General features: G+C 42.2%; 1 protein-coding gene across 1 annotated transcript in view; it reads right to left on the bottom strand.

The window, feature by feature from the left end:
- LGALS12 (galectin 12) overlaps positions 1 to 17,594 on the bottom strand; it is a 33,081-nt gene extending 15,487 nt beyond the window's left edge. The window contains exons 1-6 of the mRNA XM_040328653.1: positions 17,487 to 17,594; positions 14,278 to 14,366; positions 12,219 to 12,435; positions 11,278 to 11,397; positions 6,423 to 6,461; positions 4,465 to 4,491 (exon numbers count right to left, since the gene is read on the bottom strand). Of these exons, the coding sequence (XP_040184587.1) occupies positions 4,465 to 4,491; positions 6,423 to 6,461; positions 11,278 to 11,397; positions 12,219 to 12,435; positions 14,278 to 14,366; positions 17,487 to 17,531 (537 nt within the window). The 5' untranslated portion in view covers positions 17,532 to 17,594. The remainder of the gene's footprint in view (positions 1 to 4,464; positions 4,492 to 6,422; positions 6,462 to 11,277; positions 11,398 to 12,218; positions 12,436 to 14,277; positions 14,367 to 17,486) is intronic.
- Positions 17,595 to 18,595: the final 1,001 nt, after the last annotated feature.

Here is an 18,595-nt window from a genome sequence, read left to right as displayed (position 1 = left end):
TCAGAGGCTTGCTGAGATCCATAGGGTTGGTCCAGGCATGTGGGTGGATCCCGACTTCGTTGTCGCGATCTTGCCCAAGCATGGACCGGCTCTGTGACGTCAGCTGACAGCATACTTGAGTCTGCTGTCTGCTGAAAAAGGGTCACAGGGGTGCAGAGCGAACTGTGATTCATGGCTGTACTTCTCCTTTAACCGGGTAAGACCTGGACCAATATGTAGGTAAAGGACTTGGCCTCTTTTTGCGATTCGGCACTGCGTCGCTTTAACTGACAATTGCGACATGGCTCCCAAACAAAATTGGCGTCTTTTTTCCCCCCCACAAATACAGATTTCTTTTGGTGGTATTTGATCACCTCTGTGGTTTTTATTTTTTGCGCTATAAACAAAAATAGAGCGACAATTTTTAAAATGTTTTAATATTTTTTACTTTTTGTTATAATAAATATCCCCAACAAAGATATATATAAAAAACAAAAAAACAAACATTTTATTCCCTCAGTTTAGGCCGATACGTATTCTTCTACATATTTTTACTAAAAAAAAAAAAAAAAAAAAAAAAAAACAACACCACCGCAATAAGCGTTTGATTGGTTTTCGCAAAATTTATAGCGTTTACAAAATATAGGATATGTTTATTAATAATTTTTTTTTTTACTACTAATGGCGGTGATCAGCGATTTTTTCGTGACTGCGACATTATGGCGGACACTTTTGACACATTTTTGAGACCATTGTCATTTTCACAGCGAAAATTGCTATAACTATGCACCAATTACTGTGAAAATGACAATGGCAGTGAAGGGGTTAACCACTAGGGGGCGCTAAAGGGTTAGGTGTGACCTAATGTGTTTTTTCTAACTGTAAAGCTTTGTGCCTGGACGTGTGACGTCACTGATCGTCGTTCCCTATGACAGGGAACAGATGATCAGTGACGAGCCACAGAGAAGAACGGGGAAGGTTTGTTTACACTCACCTCTCCCCGTTTTTCAGCTCCTGTGACCCGATCACGGGACACCAGCGGCGATCGGGTCCCGCGGGTGCGGTCATGGAGCTTCAGACCGGGTCGCGAGCGTGCCGGCGCGCTCGTGACCCACAGCTGGGTTCTTAAAAGGGGACGTACCTGTACGTCCATGTGCCCAGCCGTGCCATTCTGTCGACGTATATCGTCGTGCGACGGTCCTTAAGTGGTTAAATAACAAAGGAGGTCAAAATTCTCTCTTCATAATGCACAGACTCTTTGATTTTAACTTTCTTCAGTTTTAGAAAGAAGCATGGCAAAAACATCCTCATGTAAATAGTGACATATTCAGCAACAATAGAAACAGTAAGCTTAATTTAGTTTAATTAGAACACAATGATGAGATGCACATAGCGCATCAGCCCTAGCCATATGGGTTGTGATGGATGACAGGAGGAGGGAAAGAGGGAGGAGTAAAGAGTTAGGCCGAGTTCACACTATAACGACTGTGGATCTGACTTTGATCCCGACAATGTAGGCACTTTGTGTCTGGTATGAATCTTTAGGGGAACTCCACGCCAAATGAAAAAAAAAATGCATGGGTTCCTCCTCCAAGAGCATACCAGGCCCTTTAGTTTGGTAAGGGTTTAAAAGGGAAACCCCCCACGCCGAAAAAACAGATTGGGGACCCCCAGAAATCCATACCAGATCCTTATCTGGGCACGCAGCCCGGCAGGTCAGGAAAGGGGGTGGGGACAAGCGAGAGCCCCCCTCCTAAACCGCACCAGGCTGCATACCCTCAACATGGAGGGGTGCAAGTGCCCCCACCTCAAAGCACCTTGCCCCATGTTGATGAAGACAAGGGCCTCTTCCCGACAACCCTGGCCTTTGGTTGTCGGCGTCTGAGGGCAGGGGGCTTATCGAAATCTGGAAGCTCCCTTTAACAAGGGAGCCCCCAGATCTCGGCCCCCCACCTTATGTGAATGCGGACCAGGTACACTATACCCCTACACCTAAAAAAAATAAAAAAAAAGTGTCATAAAAACACAGTACTGTACACAGGTTTTTAAAGTCATTTATTAAGGCAGCTTCGGTGTCACTTCTGATTTATTCTCCCTCCTCCGCTGATGTCTTCTGCCTCTGCCGGTTCTTCTCCCCTCTCCAGGTCTTCTCTGCTCTCTGTTTCTTCTCCGCTGTCTTCTCGCTCTTTTGCCAGGTATTCTCCCTTTGTTCTTCCGATGTTGTCGCAATGCTCTCTCCCACTCTAATTCTGGGTGCACGGTGTGCCACTACTTATAGTGGCATGGGGCGAGGGTCACCGGGTGACATCACCCAGTGACCCCGCCCCATGCCAATATAAGTAGTGGTGCAACGCGCACCCAGCATTAGAGCGGGAGAGAGCATCGAGTCAACATTGGACGAAGAACAGAGTGAACAGACCCGGGAAAAGAGCGAGAATACAGCGGAGAAGACCCGGCAGAGGCAGAAGACAGGCGGACAGAGGGAGAAGAAGAACCAGGGAGGGCTAGAAGACATCAGCAGAGAAAATCTGGAAAGGAGAAAAATAACCGACAGAGGCAGAAGACATCAGCGGAGGAGGCAGAAGAGCCGGAGAGGGGAGCTGCCTTAATAAATTGCCTTAAAAACCTGTGTACTGTGTTTTATTTTTGACACTTTTTTTTAGGTGAATAGGTAGGGGTAGTCAATACTCGTTCAGATAGGGTGGGGAGGGGGCGGGATCTGGGTGCCCCCTTGTCAAAGGGGGCTTCCAGATTCCGATAAGTCCCCCCGCCAGCAGACCCCGACAAACAACAGCCAGGTTTGTCTGGGTCCTCATCAACATTGGGACAAGGTGCTTTGGAGTGGGGGGGGGGGGGGGCAAAGCAGAAAAAAAGAGCGGAGGGCGCACCGACCTCGTGTGATACTGATAAAATGTATTTATTCAAATATTAAAATCAATAGTTATACTCACAAAATTGGAGTTAAATCAGGCTTTAAAATGAGTACAGCAGATGTCCAGCAACATCAGTGGAACACGAATAATCGTTTGAACCAACAGTCAATATTACAGCTGACGCGTTTCAGGGGCGTACCCCTTTCTTCAGAGCTAAGTGGTCTGCAGTGCTCAAAGCACCCACCCCCCCATGTTGAAGGCATTTGGCCTGATACGATACTCTCGCTTGTCCCCACCCTCTTTTCTGACCTGCCGGGCTGTATGTTCAGATAAGAGTCTGGTATGGATTTTGGAGGGGCCCACACCGTTTCTTTTGCGTGGGGGGTTCCCCTTAAAATCCATGCCAAACCGTAGGGCCTGGTATACTCTTGGAGGGGGAACCCATGTTTTTTTTTATTTTTTTATTTGGTATGGAGCTCCCCTTCAGAGTACAAGTCGCATGCCAAAGTCGGATCAGTTTATTGCTCGTTTGTCGTACAAGTGTGAACCCGGCCTTAAGCAGTACCCCACATCTCTTTAGAAGACACTTCAGCTCAATGCAAGAACTAATTTGTATGAGATTTGGATTCCTCGTGGTTCCCAGAATCTCATTGAAAAAAGTGTTATGTCACCCTCACCTAGGTGTGGAAGATAGGGGTAAGTATAAATATAACTTTTTCCTTACAGTTAGCGCTTTTTAGGGTGTTATTGCATTCTATAAGCACAGTTTTACTGCAGTGATTGTTTGGGATCTCACGTCTACTTCAACGAAAGTGTCCAGGCCAAGTTTTTTTTAATTGAGTTTTGGATTGAGTGGGATAGAATTAGAACCCCTGTTGGGTTTTTAGGCCTCATTAATTTGGGCTTATCCATGCAAAAGGCTGTCTTTGCCCGCACAACATGCACAGATTTTCCATGCATCCACATGCCAGCAGTCCCATTCAGGTCTAGTGGGATACAGATAAAGCCACTGGTCCCATTTAATACATCCTTTCGGGTCCATGAATTCATACCATCTGCATTGGGGACACACACAGATGTCATAATAGGACCAGTGACTATATCCGTGCACTCCCAATAGACATGAATGGGACTGCCTATACACAGATGCATGGAACCCCTGAGCAAAGACAGCCCTTTGCACAAGTGAACGCATGCCTGTGTGATTGAGACCTTACTCCTCTCTATGGATCTGTCAGAAAGGTTTCTCCTCTCAGTGACAATGGTTTTCCAAAACAGTAAATGAGGGAAAATTTGCAATGACAACACAGACAATAATAAAAATAAATCAAATATTTAGTAGAATAAGGCTAGAACTTTTGACAAGCTTTCCTTGCTGTCTGGCAGAAATTGAGGGAAAATCTCTCCAATGAAGACTTTGACAACAGTAGATCTGAACCTTTCTCACTCAATCCAAAACTTTGATCAAAAGTCTTGGCTGGACAAACACCCCAAACTGCACTGATTTTATAACTCAGGTTATGAAAACATGATCGCCGTTTTAAAATGTAGCATATCAGACTAAATATCTATTACCACATGCAAAAATATACTGTTAAATCAATGTACCTACCAGATCTGCACTGCCAGATTTTAGGGGCTGGGAAAAAAAAAAAAAAGTTTATTCAAAATCAGTTTTTATTTATCTTGTCTCAGGTAGCTTTTTAATACTTTTCAGCGGAGAACCAACCAACCCTAATGCCTTCCTACCAATCCCCAGCATCCCTTTAACAGGGTCTTTACACATGGGCGGTGGAAAGGCCTGCCTAGCCTTGCAACCACTGTAATGGGTTGTCACATGATCGGGAGCGGGTTCTGCCAGTTCCCAACCATTACTAGAGACCAGGAGCCGTTTTTGACAGCTCATCCTCTGTGCTCTGAGCGTGCTCTCAGCACCATGATCCCCAGGACCGGAAGCAAGGGAAAATCTGCTTAGTAGGGACAAAGAAGAAAAGCAGGAGGTCCCATGTGAATGTAGTCTGAAAAGAGCATCATACATTTTTTTGTCACAATGTATTTAGCCTCATAGAAGTGTCAATTTTTTCTGTGCATTTTGTTTGCCAGAAACATAATTTTAGTATTTTTTAATTTTGTCAAATCACAGAATACTATTTGTACTACTTGAGTAATACCAACAGGTACATTTATAAAACAATGGGGTAGATTCAGGTACCGCTGCGCACTTCTTACGGATGCGCAGCGTACCGTTTTTACCCTGCGCCTACGCAAATTATCTGCGCTACGCTTCATTCATGAAGCAGTAGCTACGTAATTTGCGCGGGAAGCTCCTTAAAACTGCCCGGCATAAGGGCGCGTAATTTAAATGATCCCGTAGGGGGCGTGGATCATTTAAATTAGGCGCGTTCCCACGCCGAATGTAGTGCGCATGCTCCGTCTGGAAACTTTGCATTGCGGCAAATGACGTCGCAAGGACGTCATTTGCTTTGAAGTGAACGTAATTGGGTCCAGCGCCATTCACGATTCACTTACGCAAACAGCGTTAAATTTTAAATTCGCGACGCGGGAACGACGGGTATACGTAGCATTGGCTGCCCCTGCTAATAGCAAAAGCAGCCTTACGCGGAACCCGATGAACGGAAACTACGTAAACTGCGTACGCAGGGCTCGCGTAGGGTTGTGAATCGGCGTTAGTATGCAATTTGCATACTATACGCTGACCACTACGGGAACGCCCCCTAGCGGCCATCGTAAGAATGCAGCCTACAATACGACGGCATAAGAGCCTTATGCCAGTCATATCTTAGGCTGCAGTCGGCGTAACAAGCTTTCTGAATACAGAAAAGTCGTTACGCCGGTGCAACTAAGCAATTGCGCTGCGTAACTATGGTTACGCAGACGCAATGGCTACCTGAATCTACCCCAGTGAATCTGACATTTCAGGTGAATCTTCTTGGTGCATGTATTTTAAATGAATGAACAAATCGCTGATTCACCGACGGTTAATGATTGACTTTCAAACCATATTCCTTGTTTTAAAAAATTGCCATTAATTGTTGTGAATCTAAAATTTAGGCAACAACTATAACATTTTATTTATCAATTTTATTAATATTTTAGGTAGCATAGAATATAAATATACGGTACTTTGCAAGACAATATGATGCCTTGTTTGTTCTAAAAATGATACCTGTATTTCTTTCCAATCATAAGTAATGACACATTTATTGCTGAATAAATGGGTTCATAGCCAAAATGTAAAAAACATTTCTTTGGTCCATAAGGGGTGTATTGGTACAGAAAGGCATGATTGATAGTCAAACATTATATAACAATGTATTATTCATAAATGGGTACATTTTAGTATATTGCATTTACACTGGACTGAATACCAGTAACATTCAGTGCAGTTTATCAACAAAACCAATTAGCCTATACAGTACATATTTTCCCATATAATAAGTTTGTGCAGCTCTTGACACACAGTACTAACAACATTTTCCTGCAGTCTGGCTCCACCTTGTGCAAAATTGCAAAACTGCAATTGATTCTAAATATCGTTTTGTAATTTACCGGGCAAAAAGGATATGGAGTCAACTCGTCATGAAAGGGCTGTAGGATAGATAAAAATAAAAGAGAGTTAATTGTTGCAAAAAATATATAGAACTTAGGGGATAGAAAATAGTTCAAAGTATGAGAAAAAGGAGAGAGCAAGAGGGGGCAGAGAAGAAGGGGAGCGTGAGCGAAAGAAAGCGGCTGGAAAAAAAGGGAGGAACTTTTAGTCAGAAAATTAAAGCGGTTGTAAACCCCCAATTTTTTTTTTTTAATAAAATAAAATACCTGCAAGACAAAAGCATAATGAGCTAGTATGACTAGCATACTAGCTCATTATGCATTACTTACCTTAGATCAAAGCCCCCAAAGCCGTCCTCGTCTTCCCCTCCAGGATTAGACATATGTCCCTTAGGTTACTTCCAGGTATTGCCGCTCCAGGGCTGCGATTGGCCGGAGCAGCGATGACGTCACTCCGTGCATGCGCGTGGGAGCCGTCAAAGCCGGCATTATTCATACAGAATACCAGCATTCTCAGTGCGCCTGCGGTGCATTCTTTTTGGCAAATATCTCCTAAACTGTGTAGGTTTATGAGATGATATTTCAAACACCTACAGGTAAGCCTTAATCTAGGCTTACCTGTAGGTGAAATTTGTAATGGAGGGTTTACTTCCATTTAAGTCTTGCTAGATCACTTCATGATGAGCCCTTTTGCAGTTATAACTATGTACATTAAAAATAAGTGTCTGTCACAAATGCACTAGATCAATTGCTATTAAGGAAACTGCACTGAAACTATTCACCAGATGGTACTATACCCCAGTTAAACTACATGTAATATTTCCTACCGTTTCACAACTATGCTTCAGAAACTGCAACTCCATTGGTTCATTCTCACACACTTTCTGGGACTGTGATAGAATCACATATATATGGAAACAACTTGAGAAATTTGCCTCTAAGATTTCAAAACTACAATGTCAAACTGACAGTTCAGAACTGTCTTCTGTTCTCCCCTATTATAGGCCTCCCCATACAGCACATGAGACTAATCCACACAATCTGTGTTGCGATCCACTGGCTGTTTGCTTTTCACTGGAAATCCCCCACAGTTCCATTAGATCAATTAAAAATGAGAATTAACAATATAAACCTTATGGAAAAAATCTATCACATTGTTCAAAATTCGATCCATATATATAATAAAAAATGGGACCCATGGTTTGAACATTCTGCTACTTTCTTTAATCCCATCTAAATCGCATAATTCCTTTTGCTGATCTGTTTATCCTAATAACACTTATGGTTTTATATCTACTTTTTGACCCTCATCTTAATTCTCTACTCTTTAGAACTATGTTTTATTAATGTTACATAAGATTTGTATAGTTTACTATTGTCTATTTTTTTACTCCTGGACATTTTCTTATGTGTACTTTTTTTTGTATGCCATTTTGCTTCTTGTACCACCATTTTGTACCAAATAAAAAAGTTTGTAAACAAAAAAAAAAATAAGTGTCTGTACTGTTTAAAATCCAGTAATACACGGTCTCACCTTGATTTACACATTATCAGTTGCTGTCCATTTTTAGGCACTGCCAAGTTTGTAGAGGCTGAGCTGCTGACAGCCTAAAAAGTGGAATTAATACTTCTATCCTTTATACATACCTCCAAACTGTCCCTGATTTCGAGGGACTGTCCCTGATATGGAACAATTTCTCCTCATGTGTCCCTCATTTTGGTCTGATCTATATAGTTGTATATACAATGCACTATTTAGCTTAAAAAAGTGTTTTCTGGGCTAAATCTTTCACTCAATAACTAAATTGCTGCATTTGTAAATTTCAAAAGGCAATATAAAAGAAATAGTAGTGGTAAAAAATAAAGCACTTGTAGATTTAACCAATATTTTTTTGTATAATTCTCCTTTAAGGGGTCGCAGCATGGGGTGTGTCCTATGCCTACATACATTTGCTATTAGGTGTCCCTCGCTCCCATCTCAGAAAGTTGGGAGGTATGCTTTTTAGCCAAGGAAGCCGCTTCTGTTTGATCTGCAACTGCCATGGGGTTGCACATGTGATCAGTTATGACACCAGCCATTTGATGGTTTGACAGTTTGGTTGAGGAAACAAGTAAAATGTGACAGCTAGCAATGCCATTTTTTGAAACAGTTAAAAATCAATGGGTTTAGTTCTGCTTCATGATTTACTGCTGTTTAGGAGCTCTGGGCTTCAGCAAAATGGCAGCCTCAGCAAGAAGAAACATGAGCAATACTGGAGGCAATTAACAGCACACACTAATTTTGGTATCATATTTATTAACCACTTCCCACCCGCCCAACGAGTTTTTACGGCCACAATGTGGCTCTAAAATGCCGGGAGGCCGTCTATATACGGCCTCCAGCCACTGGGGGGCATGCAAGCGTCGCCGGCGCACGCCCGCCGCGTCACTCAGGTGCTGATGCGCGTGCCTGGCGGCCGCGATGTCCGCCAGGCACCCACGATCGGCAGTCACAGAGACAGGGACATGGATCTCTGTGTGTAAACACAGAGATCCATGTCCTGTCAGGGAGAGGAGACCGATGGTGTGTCCCTTGTATATAGGGATAACAATTGGTCACCTCCCCCAGTCAGTCCCCTCCCCCCACAGTAAGAATCACCTAGCAGGGCACACATTTGCCCCTTCCTCGCCCCCTAGTGTTAACCCCTTCCCTGCCAGTCACATTTATACAGTAATTAGTGCATATTTATAGCACTGTTCGCTGTATAAATGTGAATGGTCCCAAAAATGTGTCCGATGTGTCTGGCGTAATATCGCAGTTCTGACAAAAATCACAGATCGCCACCATTACTAGTAAAAAAAAAAAAAAAAAATGTATTTTATATATATATATATATATATATATAATCATAATTTTATCCCCTATTCCCCATTTTGTAGGCGCTATAACGTTTGCGCAAACCAATCACTATACGCTTATTGCGATTTTTATTTTTACCAAAAATATGTTTTTTTTTGGATATTTATTATAGCAAAAAGTAAAAAGTTTTTTTTTTTTTCCAAAATTGTCGCTCTATTTTTGTTTATATTGCAAAAAATAAAAACCGCAGAGATGATCAAATACCACCAAAAGAAAGCTCTATTTGTGGGAAAAAAAGGACGTTAATTTTGTTTGGGAGCCACGTCGCACGACCGCGCAATTGTCAGTCAAAGCGTGACAGTGCTGAAAGCTGAAATTTTGCCTGGGCAGGAAGGAGGTATATGTGCCCAGTAAGCAAGTGGTTAATGTAAAATGTATGTTCCACATTAATGTTCTTCATTATTATTTATCAAGTTGTTATGGGTAAAGTTCAGTTTTAAAATGCATTAAACCCTAATTTCTTGTATGTTTGTTATCATGCCTCACTGTATACAGTTTTGTTCCTTTGTGCATCTGTTGCAAAGTTAATTACCTGAAGAACCTGCCAGCAACAGCACTTCTTGCTGCAGACTGACAACATTAAACCCCCTCCTTGCAATTAGCAGTAGTGTTATCAGCCTGCTATGAGCATGTCTTCAGTTGGTTGTTGGGCAGCCTAACAATTAAGGGGGTTGTAAAGGGTCGTTTTTTATTTTCTAAATAGGTTCCTTTAAGCTAGTACATTGTTGGTTCACTTACCTTTTCCTTCGATTTCCCTTTTAAATGTTTTTTTTTCCTTTGTTTGAATTTCTCACTTCCTGTTTCTCCTCTGTAAACTTTCCACCATCATCCGAGCGGTGGAAAGTCATTAAGAACAGCTTACTGAGGAGAAACAGGAAGTGAGAAATTCAGACAAAGAAAACAAAGAGAAAAAACATTTAGAAGAGAAATTGAAGGAAAAGGTAAGTGAACCAACAATGCACTAGCTTAAAGGAACCTATTTAGAAAATAAAAAACGAACCTTTACAACCCCTTTAAGCAAGCCCAGGGGCCAACTGAAGGAGTGCTTGTGGCAGCTTGACAGATCTTAAAGGGATTTCTGGATGTACTTTTAAACAAGATTTTAATTGGCTGCAGTAGACTTTAATGTAATTATTATGAACACTAAGCCACATTTCCTTGGTGATTCAAAAGGGTCAGGTTCTATAAGGGGCACCATAATGTCCACTGAGCATTCAAAACGATTGGTTAAACCCACAAGTGCTTTCTTTTTACCGCTACTATTCCTTTATATTGGCTTTTGATACTTACAATTGCAGCAATTTTGAAATTAGATAAAAGGTTTAGCACTGGGAAACTTTTTGAAAAAAAAAAAAAAAAAAAAAAGTTAATTTTATATACAACTATATAGATCAGACCAAAATGAGGGACAAATGAGGAAAAAAGCGACTTTGTTCCAAATCAGGGGCAGTCCCTCGGAATCAGGAACAGTTGGGCGCTATCACTTCTGTTTTGAAATTATTTATTTCAGGTAACCCAAAAAGACAAACTTTAGGTGGCACTCAGGTAGAGAGGTAAAGTCTAACTAGACGGCTGTGAGTGCAGGCAGGGACAGGGAGCTTGTCTCAGCTCCAACCTGCAGTAATGTCAAAGGAAAAGATCCATAAGCCACAGATCATGAAGCAGACCCATGTGCATGAAGTGAGATGAATGGCAGCCACAACCCGGACTCCAGCCAGGCCACGAGGCCTCAGAACAGTCATCCACACTACACAATTAAAGTAAAATAAAAATCTACATAATTGTAATAAAGCAGATTTCAAACATAGACTGTCTACTGCAGAAAAAAAAATCCTATGTACAGTATATGCACCCTTTGCTAGAGTTATTCTTGTTTAGCTTCTTGATATAAGGAGTTTCTAAGTGCACTGAATTTTCATTATGTACAATGTGTCATGATGACTTCCAATCACTTACATTACTGCTGAGAAAGGAGATCTCCTTTATGGTGACGTCTCCATAAATTCCCACAGCGTCCACATCTTTCAGAGGAAGTCGATAGGTGAAATCTAGAAAATGGTGTCCACCAATGCTCACCTGGTATACAGAATAAAGAATCACTCTAGGTTCCATTATAAAAGATGAAAAGTGAGGTGTACACAACAACTTGGAGTGACAACTTTGGAATAACTATACAGGGTACTAGACCAGTGGTGAGTACAGTAAGTAGCTAGAGTCTACTTTGAGCACCATTAGAATTTCAGCATAAGTCAGACTTAAAGTGGATGTAAACCCGATTTTTTTTGCTGTCACAATGTAGAGTATAAGATTTCCCATCATCTGTGCCCAGTCTTGCCACAAAGAGTTAATCCAGCTCTGAGCAATCCTCTTTTCTTTTTTTCAGTGAGATAAACGGACAAACAGGAGAAAACTTTTGTCCGTTCTTCCCCCTTGTTGTGAGTGACAGGTTATTTACATATCTCATCACTAGCCTGAGACAGGCATTATTTTTTAATTCCCACCCCCACTCCTTTTCTGAAGTCATGTGGTTACTTTTCTGGATTTTGATTGGATGTTAGTGATCATAGCAGAATTTAGTGTAAGAAATACACAGGAAAAAATGCATGTTGACAAGGGGAGTGTATAGGTGGGCGGGGAGTCTACTGACATCACGACTCCACCCACGAGTTCCAGACAACAGACCCACCCATAGAATCTGCAGTTTTTCGGGTCTCATAACAGACAGAGGGGAGACATTTGACAGGTAAGGATACATGCAGGAGGCATGTATATCCTTATAGAGCAGTACTATGGCAGTAGTTTAGAAAGGATGAGAGTGGGTTTACATCCACTCTAAACTAAGCAAAAGACACACATATTATATATATATTTATATTTATATTCCCCCCCCCCCCTACCTTGACCTTGTCTGTAAGGAAGAGAAAGAGGAGCACAAATGACTCTCCTTTTTTTAGCGGGGCCCCTGAAAACTTTAATTCATCTAACCAATGGTCTTTGCGCATGGTGTTGCAGATTATGTGTGCATTATCTGAAGAAGAAAAGCGAGGGTTGAAATGAAAAGCTACATCAGACCGTGGACGTGTGCTGCAGCCACACTGGAAATCAATCTGAAATCTGCAAAGAAAAATAACATTCTAGATGATGCTGCAAGTTTATTTAAAGAATACATAAGAATACATAATACTACCAACATTTCTTTTAATGCACACATATGAGTTATGAGTTTGGTATCTAATGTAAAGATTACTTTTTCATTGCACCATGCCCAGGTCAGAGGTCATTTTAATCCAACTTCCTACTAGCAGCTGATTGCCTGCATTTGCCAACTGTCAGATTGGGGTGTCACCGACAGCTCCCGTCCCCATTAATAAATGAGTACCAATCAGCAAGGTTCCTGGTCACGTGATCATATCAGTTACAACACGATGATCACATGGTTAGTTTGTAAACAGTTGTTATTAATGTGACATTTTTTGTTATACTTATATTTTTGTCAACTTGTCAAATAATAATAATAATTCTAATCAAAGTATTTATTAAAAAGAAAATACATTTTATGTCCTAAAAATGTAAAAAAATAAATAAAAATTATTAGGTAGAAGAGTCAATGAAGTATGACCAGCAAACAAAAAAAGAAAAAAACTCTGCACTAAACCCACTTTCACGTGAAGACAAAACACTGTGTGTAGGACCTCTAAAAATAGAGGATAAAAATATATTTAAATTAAGTGATAATGAATAAGGGGAAGTTGCTGCCTATTCAAAGCTGAAATACTTAGGGACAGATTCTTGTAGAATCTGCGGCGGCGTAGCGTAAGCCATTTACACTACGCCGCCCCAAATTACTGGAGCAAGTGCCGTATTCTCCAAGCACTTGAGCCGTAATTTGCGTCGGCGTAGTGTAAATGGCCCGGCGTAAGGCCGCGTAATTCAAAGGGGACGGCTTGCATTTAAATTAAGCGCGCCCCGCGCCGATCGAACTGCGCATGCGCCGGGCGTTAAAATAGCCCAGTGCGCATGCTCCAGCTCACGACGGAAACGACTTAGGAAAACGACGTAAAAAGACGACGCTGACCCGACACCATACTTAACATGGCATACGACGGACCTTCGTAAACTTACCCCTCATATAGCAGGGGTAAGTTTACGCTTACGGAAACGTCATAAAAATCACTGCGTCGACCGCGCGTACGTTCGGGAATCTCGCGTAATTAGCTAATTTGCATAGACGATGGGGAAGACGACGTCGGCGACACCTAGCGGCGGGAAACAAAATTACATCTAAGATCTGACAGCGTAAGAGCCTTACGCCTGTCAGATCTAATGGATATCTATGCGTAACTGATTCTAAGAATCAGTCGCATAGATACGCCAGGCTAGATTAGGACTTACGACGGCGCAAATGGCGTTGCGCCGTCGTAAGGCCTTTGAGAATCTGGCCCTGTAACCTCAAAGACATATATACAAGAAAAAATAGGCGCTCAACCCTATCAGGGACAGTTGGGAGCTATGCTGATATGCAGCACTGATGGGTACCCATAGGTGGCACAAATAAGCACTCATAGGCAGCACTGATGGGCTTCACTGATATGGAGATACTGACAGGCATTGCTGATGGGCATCCCTGGTGGTCCTAAGTGGGCATCCTTGGGGGAGGAGCCGGGCTGATAATAAATCAGCGCAGACCCCCCGTCAGGGGAGCCGCCGATTGGCTCTCCTCTACTCGCGTCTGTCTGACGTGAGTGAGGAACAGCCGATATCCTTGATAGCTTCATATCCTGATCACGTCCGGTCAAGATAACGCAACCACTTTGAGCATGTCATATTGCTATATGACGGGCGAGAAGTGGTTAAAGGATCCAATCCTCACTTATATTTATGAGCTGAAGCTGATGTCAGTAGAAGATACAAAAATCAAGATATAGACAAAACCTCTAATTGTAGAGCATCACATACCTTGTTGCACTGGTCCCAACACTTCCTTGTATGAGGATCATACGTCCAGGGCGGAGACCCCCAAATATCGTGCATGCGTAGGGGATAATCTGCATAAGTGAACAATAAAAACCAAACTGTCAAATGCTCCAAATACCCCAGGAAACTGCACTACTGATGTGTGCCTGCTATGGAACCAAAAATTAAAGACACACCCCAACAGGATTCCAAGGACAAAAATAATAGGATGAGGATATGGCATAACCCCCACAATCAAGTGGGACAATTTTTGGACATTTCTCACCCCCACCCCTTGGTAATATCTTACTCCAGGTCTTGATCAAGACATCCTTGCATTACACGATTGTGCTTCTGGTGGTTCGATTCATTTAAAGCGGTAGAAAAGATTACAAAAAAAAAAAAAAAAACATGTGACACCGGAGGTGGGGAATCGGATCAGCGCAAGTTTCATTTCTGGGTGGAACTCCGCTTTAAAATATCCCTGGCAAAATACAATAGCTTAGCGGGGAGATCTTAGTACAGCAAGCAACTCAGTTTTTTCTCAGTCCGCCAGGTTGAAAAAAATAAATACAAATATTAATTATATATTATTATTATTTATATATAAAAACCCACATGTAGAAGGCATTACTCACTCCTGAGATGGCCAGAGACTCTGGTATTTGTAGTGTACAAGAGCAGTGCACACAACGAATGTGCACTGCTCATTCCAGGCAATAAAGAAGTATGGAGAAAAGGAGAGGTTCAGGAGATCACAAAAGGATGGTAAAAGAAGGCAGGAAAACACAGTAGAACTAATTTCACAAAATAATAATAAAAAAATTAATAAAATAGGATTACAGGGCTATTAAAGCGGAGGTCCGGTTAAAAAAAAACCGAAAAATTCAAAGTCAGCAGCTACGAACACTGTAGCTGCTGACTTTTAGTAAGGAGACCTACCTGTCCAGGGTGCCAGCGATGACGGCAGCCGAAGCCAAGCAAACGCTCGGGTCTCGGGTGCCCCGCCACCATCCTCGGTGAGGAAATCAGGAAGTGAAGCCTTGCGGCTTCACCGCACGATTCCCTACTCCGCATGCGCGAGCTGCGCGACGTGAATGGATGATGTCTCCTGGGACACACACAAGGTCCCAGAAGACACCGCTCCCCCATTCCACAGGAGGCAGCCAAGGAGCAGAATAAAGAAGACGGGCCGGGGATCAGGAAGTGGCAGATTAGGACGATCTGCCTAGCAGCAGGCACTTCAGGTACGTATAAAAAAAAAAATCCATGTTCTGTCAGAGGAGTTTATTGGATTTTTTCTGAACGCCCGAAATTTGCGTTCAAAGTGCCGTTTTTCGGCGGGAAAAAAAACGCTAAGAAATGCAAAACGACGAAAACCGCTTAAAAAATGCTGGCGCCAGCGTTTTTTTAGCCATAAAAAAAACGCTACACTGAAAAACGCTAACTAAAGCTATTGCAAAAACACAAAAGCTACTGGTGTTTTTTTATAGCTTTTTTTTAGCTTCTGTGTGCATGGAGCCTTAGAATTACTCACTAGGGAACATATTAACCCCCCTGATCGCCCCCTAGTGTTAACCCCTTTTTCTGCCAGTCACATTTACACAGTAATCAGTGCAGTTTTATAGCACTAACCGCTGTATAAATGTGAATGGTCCCAAAAACGTGTGAAAAGTGTCTGATGTGTCCGTCGCAATGTCACGGAGAAAGAGAGAAAAAAAAAAAACGCAGATCGCCGCCATTACTAGCAAAAAATAAAAATAAATAAAAATGCCATAAATCTATCCCTTATTGTGTAGACGCTATAAAATTTGCGCAAACCAACCAATAAACGCTTATTGCGATTTTGTTTTACCAAAAATATGTAGAAGAATACATATCGGTCTAAACTGAGGAAAAACATTGTAAAAAAAAAGGTGATATTTATTAAATTAAAAAGTAAAAAATATTGGGGCAAATCCACAGAGCGAGTACGCCGGTGTACATTACAATTTCCTGCGTCGTATCGTTGTTTTGAATCCTCAAAACAAGATACGACGGCTTCTGGGTTAGATCCGACAGGTGTACATCTTCGTACGCCTTCAGATCTAAGATGCAATTCTTCGGCGTCCGCTGGGTGGCGTTCACGACGTTTTCTGCGTCGGGTATGCAAATTTCCGAGCTATTTTCGACGATCCACGGTCGCATTTTTTTACGTCGTCTGTAGTCAGCTTTTTCCGGCGTATAGTTAAAGCTGCTATTTCGTTGCGTATAGTTAAACCTGCCATTAAGTATGGCCGTCGTTCCCGCGTTTAATTCGTTTTTTTTTGCGTAAGTCGTTCGTGAATCGGGATGGACGTAATTCACGTCTATGTTAAAAAAAAATGACGTCCTTGTGACGTCATTTAGCGCAATGCACGGCAGTAAATTTAGGGACGGCGCATGCGCAGTTCATTTGGCGTGGGGACGCGCTTCATTTAAATGAAACACGCCCCCCTACTCGCCGATTTGAATTATGCGCCGTTACGCCGCGAGAGATACACTACGCCCCCGTAACTTACGGCGCAAATTCTTTGGGGTATTCGAACCGGCCTAAAGTAAGTTACAGCGGCGTAGCGTATCTCACATACGCTGCGCCAATCTATTTGTATGTGGATCTACCCCATTGTGTTTTTTTCAAAATTGTCGCTCTTCTTTTGTTTATAGCGCAACAAATAAAAACCACAGAGGTGATCAAATACCACCAAATGAAAGCTCTATTTGTGGGGAAAAAAAAACAAAGATTTCATTTGGGTACAGTGTTGCATGACCGCGCAATTGTCATTCAAATTGCGACAGCGCTGAAAACGAAAAATTGGTCTGGGCAGGAAGGGGGGAGAAAATGTCCTGTATTGAAGCGGTTAAATACACTGTTACAAACTCTGCAGTGCTTGATATATATATATATATATATATATATAAACTTGCAGCAAATGCAACCTGAAAAGCTCCAACAGTTTAGTTTCTAAACTTTAAGTCCTGCAGAAAACAACTTTCATTCCCGTAATAGTTATCTCTGTGAATAGAAGCTTTTGGAAGCGTGCCACTAAACTTGTTGCAATGTAGATAAGCTTTCCCATACATACACCCTGCCAGGCTGCCATGTGGTTACTTCTCACTGTACTGCAGCCATATGTGGCTGTATTACCCCCCCATGAAACAACCTTCCCTCCCTTTATAATGCCAGTACACACCGGGTAGAAGACAGGCGGCTGTAACAAGAAGGAAAGGGGGTCCATGTCTGCCTGGGATGAACTGCTGATGAGTCACAAGCTTAGGGAAGGTCTGCTGAGCAAAACCACTCCTCTACTACTTAACCCTTTTCATGCCACATGTCTGCATGGGAACCGCTCACTTCGCTGGGCCTTTAGCCAAAAAATGTTTTCTAACTGACCCCAGATCACTGTCACCGATAATTGGTCTGCAACAATCGCATGACTTGCTGCGCTAAAGACTGACGTGTTTTCTCGGTGTGATTACCATGTAGACGCGCTCCACACATGTAACGTGTGACATTTTTTAAAATGCCCCCATTCAGTTAGAGCCGTGAGCTGCAGAATGTAAACCAGAGTAATTATTAACCCCTTCAGCTTTTGCAGCTCTTCAGCCCCTTATAAGTCACTTATTAGCTAAAGAATTATTGATTCAGTGACAATTGTGTCTCAACCAAATCAAGAGTTTTTTTTTTAGCTTGACCAGTGATTAAAAAAAAAAAAAAATAGTGTTACTATAAATACTCTAATCTTTTTGGTAAAAAGTCTGACAAAATGATATACAGTATCTCACAAAAGTGAGTACACCCCTCACATTTTTGTAAATATTTTATTCTATCTTTTCATGTGACAACACTGCAGAAATGACACTTTGCTACAATGTAAAGTAGTGTACAGCTCGTATAAGTGTCGGTTCACACTACAGCGACCCCTCCCTTCCACAGAGCTGATTATTGTTTGATTGGCCACTAGCAAAGTCACCTGTCCTGGAGGCAAATTGTGGTGGCGTTGTAAGTCGCACCAAGTCGCGCTGAAATCATCTCGCAAAGTCGTGCTGGAAGTCGTGTTGAAGTCGTGTTGAACCGGCACTAACAGTGAGAGCCCCGAATCGCCCCCAAAGTCGTACAAGAACCTTTTTCTAAGTCGGAGCTGAGTCGCCTGACGAGTCGCGCTCTGCTCTGTTCAATAGAACCATTCTAATAGGAGCGACTCAAGTCAAGTTGACTCAAGTCAAGAAGATTATGTGCCTGCGATTCGCACCGCACTGCCTAGAAAATGCACACTTTTTTGTGCAATGCAGACTGCGGATG

The sequence above is a fragment of the Rana temporaria genome, chromosome 11 (genome assembly GCF_905171775.1).
Source record: "Rana temporaria chromosome 11, aRanTem1.1, whole genome shotgun sequence".
Classification (NCBI taxonomy): Eukaryota; Metazoa; Chordata; class Amphibia; order Anura; family Ranidae; genus Rana; species Rana temporaria.
The sequence above is the reverse complement of the archived record's forward strand: the minus strand, read 5'-3'. Positions and strand labels throughout refer to the sequence as shown.